The sequence below is a fragment of the Bactrocera latifrons genome, unplaced genomic scaffold, assembly GCF_001853355.1.
Source record: "Bactrocera latifrons isolate USDA-ARS-PBARC rearing strain unplaced genomic scaffold, ASM185335v1 scaffold_131, whole genome shotgun sequence".
Taxonomy (NCBI): domain Eukaryota; kingdom Metazoa; phylum Arthropoda; class Insecta; order Diptera; family Tephritidae; genus Bactrocera; species Bactrocera latifrons.
Window position 1 is genome coordinate 586,150 of NW_017534753.1, and position 8,444 is coordinate 594,593.

An 8,444-nucleotide genomic window follows, 5' to 3' on the forward strand; every position below is an offset into this window, starting at 1 on the left:
CCGCCTTCCAAGACGTGCGATGGACGACACAACGTCCTTGTGGTATTTACTACATTGCCCATATAAAAGGGTGCGAATTCGGTGTGGGATTCGTGGTAGGAGATATACTCCATCGGCAAGTTCTGGTATTCACCCCGGTGAGTGAACGTCTAGCCACAATCTACACCAAAACGAAGTTCTTCAACATATCGCTGATTTGCGTCCACGCCCGACGTAAGAGAAGGACGATGTGACCAAACATGCCTTCTATGAACGCTTGGAGCGCATCTATGAGAGCTGCCTTCATCACGATGTCAAAATCGTGCTTAGAGCCTTAAACGCCTGGGTAGACAAAAGAGGTATCTTTGGCAATACGGTTGGTAAATTCAGCCTCCATGATGAAACATCCCCAAATGGGTTGAAGCTGTTCGACTTCGCCATGTCCCGAATTATGGTTATCTGTAGTACTAGATTCCAGCATAGGTAAATTCATTAAGCTACCTGGCTGTCTTCGGATCGAAAAACCACCAACCTGATCTATCTTGTTGTGATAGACGGAAGGCAACTCTAAAGTGTTTAGGTCCTAACATCGACTCGGATCACTATCTTGTTGCAGCCCAAATTCACGCCCGCCTCTGTGCAGCAAAAAACGACACGTCAACAAACACAAGAAAGGTTCAACGTCGAGAAGCTGCAATCACAATAGACAGCCGGAAGAAGCAAAATAACATCTGGTACAGATTGCCTAATTAGCAACGTTACAATCAATCACAACACGTGCGGGATGGGATAGATAAAGAGAGTTAAAAAGGGAACCGAGAGGTAGTTGCATTCAGAAAAAGAGAGGAAGAAATGCGTGAGTATGAAGAGCTTGACAAGCTGGCCGACGAAGTATTACTCGAAAATTCTACGAAATGATGCGGCAACTGACAGAAGGTTTCAAGACCAGAGAATACTCTTGTATAACCCATGGAGGTGATCTGATTCCAATTGGTTGCTATAATCGCGATGCCGGTGTCTACGCCAGTAAAGAAGAAGAAGAAGCACAGGTGACGACACTGAATATGATCCCGAGACAAAGAGGCAATCTTCCAATCATTTTGAGACGAGAGAAGGGATCCATGCAGCATGCACCTCTGCACTTAAAGCTATTGCGGAGAATGCCTTTCGTGACGCCTTCAATGCTTATAAATCGCGCTTGCAGTGCTGCATCGAGGTAAAGGAGCCTATTTTGTAAGTTTTTAAAGGATTGTAACGATTGGTTCAATAAATTTTTTAAAACGACTCAGTCCTATTACTTTCCGGACAAACCAAATTTTACAATTTTCTTTTTATTTATCTTCAAACAAAAAAAATAGTTGCTCTTTAAACAGTTTATGAATTTTTTAAGTAATATTTACTTTTACTAATCGGTTTTGTGGAACATGTATTATATAAGAATTTACATTGTCTATTGATGCATTAATATGACTAAAAGTTAAATATACAATAGAATATTTTTTTTTGCTCTGACGACTTTCGCAAATAAAGATATTACGGTTAGTATTCAATGCAAGCATAACGGCAACGATAATATGGCTGCTAAATAACTAGAACTATATAAATAACTCAATTTTACTTTTATTTTAAAACAAAATCTTAATCAGTATTAAAAATCAAATCGGCTGTTATTTGCTTCATAAGCGACTTTCTCTTTTCGATATCTTGACTGTATCGTACTAAAGTCATTAACATCGATTTTCTTTGTTGTTCCATGTTGCGAATCCGAGACCGTTCTCTACAATTCACCGCCATTAAACTCTGAAATTCAGAAAAAAAATATTTATATGTATACAAAATTAGAATACTCGAGTTCAAACGTACAGGGACATTAAATACCAACTATTATTATAATGCAAAATTATTAATCCTCGTCGTTAATTTTGATAGGAATTGAGATGAAGTGTTTGAAAAATAAAACAGCCTTAATGAATAAAAAAAAAATGAACTAATTCTTGTGTCTGCTTAGTTAAACTTGTCCTTGGGGTATTAAATAGTTCAAAAAAAATATACTTCTAGTTTGCTGTGGTTAAATCAAAAGTCTTGAATAATACCCGAGACAGACATGTAGTAAAAATACCATAGTAAAGGTATCATGATATTCTGTTTATTACGTTGGTGACACACATGATGGCAATGTAGTAAACTCAAATACTAGCTGTTTCATAGGCATTAAATATTTAAAAAAAAATTGTAAACAATAAGTATGTTGTGTGTTATGGAGAAAATAAGTTCAATTATTTAAAATACTCTAAAGTTAATCTATTTTCATCGCAAAAAAGCGATTTGGTTAAAGTTTCTATAAAGTTATCATATTAAATGAGGCATTTCCTGCTTTTCCGGAAGAAAAATTGTGAAAAGTATTTCGTTTTCCATTTCAATAATTAATTTTTTAAGTCATTTTGACAGAATATTTCGAAGAGCTTTTGTGTAAAAGCTTTTGGCAAAGTTTTTTACCAGCAAAATACTACATTGCTCCTATGGTATTTTGTTAGGATTTGTTGACACACATATGGTATTTGTACCATATATGATATTGTTACTACATTTCTGTTTCGCCATGTTTTTACTCTGAAGCCATTTTTCAGGTATTGATTTCCTTTCTTTTTACCAGATTTTTTTAATTAAGGTATGATTATCAGCAATACCTTTAGTTGTTCATTTTGATAATTCAGTTGTTTTTCAAGGTAGCGCAATCTGGTTTCCTTAAAACGCATTCGTAGAGGCAAAGTCCTCTGTAAAGGTTTCATTAGACGGACGTTCCTGAAATGGGCAATAGTACAAATATCATAAAAAAAATACTTGACCAAATTTATTGTTATTCAAATGTATGTACCACGAGCTTCCTTTAAATTTGTTACATTGCTCTTTTAGCATTTCCAATTCAGCTACTCGATCCGTAACATCATATTCCTCCCAAAATCGATCTAAGGAATCCTTCAGAGATTGCATCAACTGTGCTCTCATTTCACAAATTAATTCATCTTGATTTTGAACCACATGCTTTTGATGCTCCATTAGCACTTCAGCGAACCCGTCCAATTGTGAAGGTCTATATAAAAGTTATGTTATTAATAAAATATCGTATTTGAGTTTAATTATACATATCTCTAACATATGTATTTCAAATGTGACAAAAAGTATATACAAGAAGTTCAAAAAAAGTTTGTTGCATTTATAACACCCATTTTTGTTTTTTTTTTATTCATTAAAGGATATTAAATATGTATTTTTATGAAAAATAAAAGTGATTAAATTCTCGACAAGAACTTACTCCTGTTATAAAAATCAATTCAACCGATTTCAAGGTATGTTTTGTTTTCTTCGAAAAGTTTAACCATTATTTATTTCGTTTTTTTTTTTTACCAAGATTCGATATTCTATATTTAATAACAAACGTTCTACTGTAAAGCATCGAAAAGGTATGACTACAATATTTATACATCGTGCGTTGTATAATTTGACGTTACAGAATATTTTCACTGCAATGCACAAAATCCAAGAGTTTCATTAAAAATTATTTCTTTACTTTCATCGGAAATGGAAGCACAAACATCATTTAAATATTCATGAAGATATATTGTATATATGTACATATAGTATAATATTTTTAGCCAAAATCTTTGAATTTAATCTAAAATTTAGTATAAATGTATATCTAAATGTAAAAGTATCAACTTTAATTGGGATTTCTCTGTCACTGCGCATCTACTACCAGGTGCATCCTTAACATATAATATAATGTAACAAATATCCCGGATGCATTGCAGAACATTATACTTTGTTCGTATGTATTACAATTGACGTTTTCAAAGTTAGTCGTTGACTCGATTTTATCAATTTTTCACTGTATATTATTAACAAAAAAAGATGACATGTGAGTTTCTTTAAGGTATCTCACATATCATCAACAACGGATAAGGAGTAAAGTCAACCGGATGTCTGAAAATTATAATATTAGTTATATGGGAGATAATGCAAGTTTTTACCCTATTTGATTCATTTTAGTCACAAAGATGCACTGTTAAGAGAAAACACGCTTACTCAATTTAATATTGGTGGGTATGTGGAGTATAAAGTTGACGGAAGATAGACAAATATTCTATTAGGTATTTGGGCGCTAAGTGAAATATTGACCCGATTCAATCCAGTCAGTCTGGGCTCTTGACATTCAGTCTAGGCTCTTGATATTCGACTAACTTAATTAACCGGTTAGGGTATTATTCGAGTAATAATATTCCGTTTGCAGAATCTGTCATTTTCGACTATCCGGTTACGTGTTCGTTGTCGACTACTCGAATAATAAGCGTTAAATTTTTACTAATTCTTTGCGTATGTATATAAGTTTATAAAAACTTTGCAGTATATACCCGCACAATTGGCGTTTTCACACATTTAAAACAATCAAAAATCAAATGTTTCAAACAATTTTCATTTATTGAACTACTCGGACCAGAGCAACTATTCGAATAAAAACTAAATAAAGTATTAATCAGTACGAGTGCAGCTATCGCTAAGACTACAACCAAAAACAAAATTTAAAATTAAAAAAATGTCTTGGTCAGATTTTGAAAACCGCTATTTTTGGATCAGTTTTAGATCGAAAAAATATCGAAGTTCTAAAAATTAAAATTTGATCGTAGTCCCAACAATAGATATTAATCTCATAAACACCGTATTAAAATTTCAAGTGATTCGGATGGATAGTCATCAACGGCATGCCGAAAAAAGTAGTTTTGAAATAAATGAGTTTAAAGTTTAGAGTGTCTATATTTTAGATACCTGCGCTATGTGCTAAAACGGCTGTAGAAGCTAAAATAATGTGAATATGAAGGATATTACATCCATTATATACATATATATAATGTAAATATATTCTTAAAGGACTATACTTTCGAACTATAAAAAAAAATCGATTTTTTGAAAATTTTAGACAAGATCCCTTAAACCAGAGGTACCCCTCATAGCAATTTATAGGTTTCGATTAATGACGTTTTGTGAGCGTGGCAGTGGTCCGATTACGCCCATCTACCAAATCGTTTTTACTTTTTTGCAAAAAAATATGTGTACCGAGTTTCATATATTCTTAAATTTTACTCAAGTTACAGCTAGCACGAAGGAAAAGACAACTACCACTCGTCTCGTCATTCTGATATATACATATATACAAACAAATAGTTTTTTCGGCAAAATCAATTTAATTTATTTAAAATAGAATCCTTCTGCTTCAATACATCTTTTTGCACGGTCCAAAAGCATGTCGAACGAGTGTTTTAGCTCGCTGGCCGTTATGGCCGCCAGTATGCCGGTGCAAGCCTTTTGAATGGCCTTTACGTCTGCATAACACTTTCATTTCATGGGCAAATGTATTTTTCTGAAAAGGAAAAAGTCGCACGTGGCATATCAGGTGAATACGGAGAGTGGTTAATGGTTAAAATGTGATTTTTGGTAAAATAATCGGTCACAAGCGTGTTGGATTCAGAGCAATTTTTAGTCATCAGTCAATTTGTGCAGAACAAACCGTGCACACACCTTTCTTTGTTCAATTCCATTTCCATGAATTTCAATGACAATTTCGACGGATTTTTGATGAATTCACGCACAGTTTCGATGGATTTTCCGGTGATCACGGATTTTGATTGGCCCACATGTTGATCGTCATTTATGTGCTCTCGACCGCTTTGAAAACGTTGAACGCACCCGTGCACTATGCTACGGGATATGCAATCATCGTCACCGTTAACTTGTTTCATCAATCGAAACGTTTCGATAAAAGTTTTACCAATTTTAAAACAAAATTTAATGTTGGCTCTTTGTTCGAAGCTCCTTTTCGCACCGATAACACAAACATACTGACACTTAAAACGCAATAACTTCACTTCCAATCAATGAAATGTCATGAAGTTCTCACTGGACAATCGTTAAAGATTGCAGATTCTAACGCATCAGTCGACTTATAGATGGCGCTAGGTTCAAAAGTTATGGAACACACCTTGTATAACCCTATCTATCTCGATTAGTTTTAGGTGATACATAAAACCGTTACATGAACAAAAATATGAAGTATATACAAATTTATATAGGAACTTAAATTTTTAGGAAATAGTTGAAAGACTGAAAAAATGGTTGCAGAAAATAATAAGTACATCATGTATATGTGAAGAAATGTATTAGTTTCGGTTTTCTGAGGCCTATTTGATTCTTGCTTATTTCTTTCTTCAGTATCAATTACTTTTGAAATTTGTTTTGGCATGCTGGAGATAAGTTTGCGGCACGCATCATTCTCGAACAAATGTGTTTTTGTTGTATCACTTCACAAGATATTGTGGCACATTTTTTCGCGACCTAAGCCGAATCAATTTCCATGATTTTTCGCGAATTGTAATATTATCTTTAATTTTTTTTGCAAGAATTAAGCTTTTTTTCGTGTAATCCTGGTAGAAAGATTAGATGAATAAATAATTATTGCACCGCGACTTAAGGTCTATTGAGCCCTCTCCTAAGACACGACTTACTTAGCCCCAGCATATTAATAAATTCGACAACACTGCCAGGTGCTATTGAGGCGATGTGATCCCTATTTGGAAACATGCATACAAAGGCCTTTATCCGGAGCCTACAGACTGCTATGGAGTCAAGTAGCAGGTGTTTTGGAGTTTCAGGATCCATGTCGCAGAACCGGGTATTCGCACAAAAAGTTGGGCGCATTTTATGTAAGTGCTTCTTGAGATTGCAAAAGCTAGTGTAGAAGGCAACAAGAAGCCTGAGTTTGTCCGTTAGGATGTTCATTACATAATTACACCTTTAAGGTTGTAACCACGCATTGGCGTGGGTATGCCATGCAGTAGTTACCAACGCAACTCCCACCCACCCCTTCATTCTTGCGGAACCGTCTTCTAGGAACATCAAGAGATCATTACTCAATGTAATGACAATGACGCAGTACGCCGAACAGACTTCGGACTTAACTAACTTCCGACAAGCACTGACCATATTCGGCAAGATAAACAATAGCGATTTTGAATCCAACTCAATGGTTTGCTTAAAAAATATTTATTAAAATGTAAGTATTTAATAAAAACCGGTCCCATAATTGGGAAGGTGCCGCTGCCCAGCAGGTTGATGTCCTCGTAAAAATAAAGGCTGATATCACCGCCGTCATATAAAGGAGCGGAAGTTTGGTGTGGGATTTGTGGTGGGAGAGACTGGTGAATGAATGTCTAGCCACAATCCGCATCAAAGCGAGGTTCTTCAACATATCGCTGTTTTGCTCCCATGCTCCGACGGAAGATAAGGACGATGTGACCAAAGATGCCTTTTATGAGTGCTTGGAGCGCACTTATGAGAGCTGTCCCCGTCACGATGTCAAAATCGTGCTTGGCGACTTTAACGACAGGGTGGGCAAAGAATGTATCTTTGGCACTACGGTCGGTAAATTCAGCCTCCACGAGGAAACATCCCCAAATGGGTTGATGCTGATCGACTTCTCCGGGGCCCGAAATATGGTTATCTGTAGTACTAGATTCCAGCATAAGAAGATACATCAAGCTACCTGACTGTCTCCGGATCGAAAAACCACCAACCAGTTGATCATGTTGTGATAGACGGAGGACACGTCTCCGGTGTTTTAGATGTGCGTGCGCTCCGAGGTCCTAAGATCGACTCGGACCACTATTTTGTTGCAGCCAAGATTCGCACCCGCCTTTGTGCAGCAAAAAAAGCACGCCAACAAATGCAAGGAAGGATCGAAGTCGAGAAGCTGCTATCACAACAGACAGCCGAACGATTTTCTACTCGGCTTGCACTCCTGCTTTCTGAGAGCACTCGTCAACAACTCGGTATAAGGGAACTGTGGGACGGCATTTCAAACTCCGTACGTACAGCTGCAATCGGAACCATTGGTTTTCGGAAGCTGGTACGACGAGGAGTGCCGTGTCGCAGCGGAGAGAAAACATGCTGCCTACCTCGCAACGTTACGGTCGACCACAACATGTGGTGTTGGTCCGGATGGGATAGATTCCGAGAGTTGAAGAGGGAAGCGAGGCACATTTTCAGACAGAAAAAGAAAGAGGCCGAAATGCGTGAGTGCGAAGAGCTTGATAAGCTGGCCGACAGGGGTAATGCTCGACAATTCTACGAAAAAATGCGGCGACTTACAGAATGTTTCAAGACCGGAGAATACTCTTGTATAACCCACGGAGGTGATCTAGTAACCGAAGCCCAGAGCATACTGAAATTACGGAGGGAACACTTCTCCAGCCTGCTGAATGGCAGTTAACGCACAACGCCAGCAGAAGGCGAACCCGATTCCCCAATCGAGGACGATGGAACAGACGTTCCAGTGCCCGACCATGAAGAAGTTCGAATAGCAATTACCCGCCTAAAGAACAACAAAGCGGCTGAGGCCGATGGATTGCCGGCCGAGC

At 36.9% G+C, this 8,444-nt stretch overlaps 1 protein-coding gene across 1 annotated transcript in view; it reads right to left on the reverse strand.

The window, feature by feature from the left end:
* Window positions 1–1,343: 1,343 nt before the first annotated feature.
* LOC108964986 overlaps window positions 1,344–8,444 on the reverse strand; it is an 11,159-nt gene continuing 4,058 nt past the window's right edge. Inside the window, exons 2-4 of the mRNA XM_018927084.1 lie at window positions 2,855–3,070; window positions 2,667–2,781; window positions 1,344–1,779 (exon numbers count right to left, since the gene is read on the reverse strand). Of these exons, the coding sequence (XP_018782629.1) occupies window positions 1,618–1,779; window positions 2,667–2,781; window positions 2,855–3,070 (493 nt within the window). The 3' untranslated portion in view covers window positions 1,344–1,617. The remainder of the gene's footprint in view (window positions 1,780–2,666; window positions 2,782–2,854; window positions 3,071–8,444) is intronic.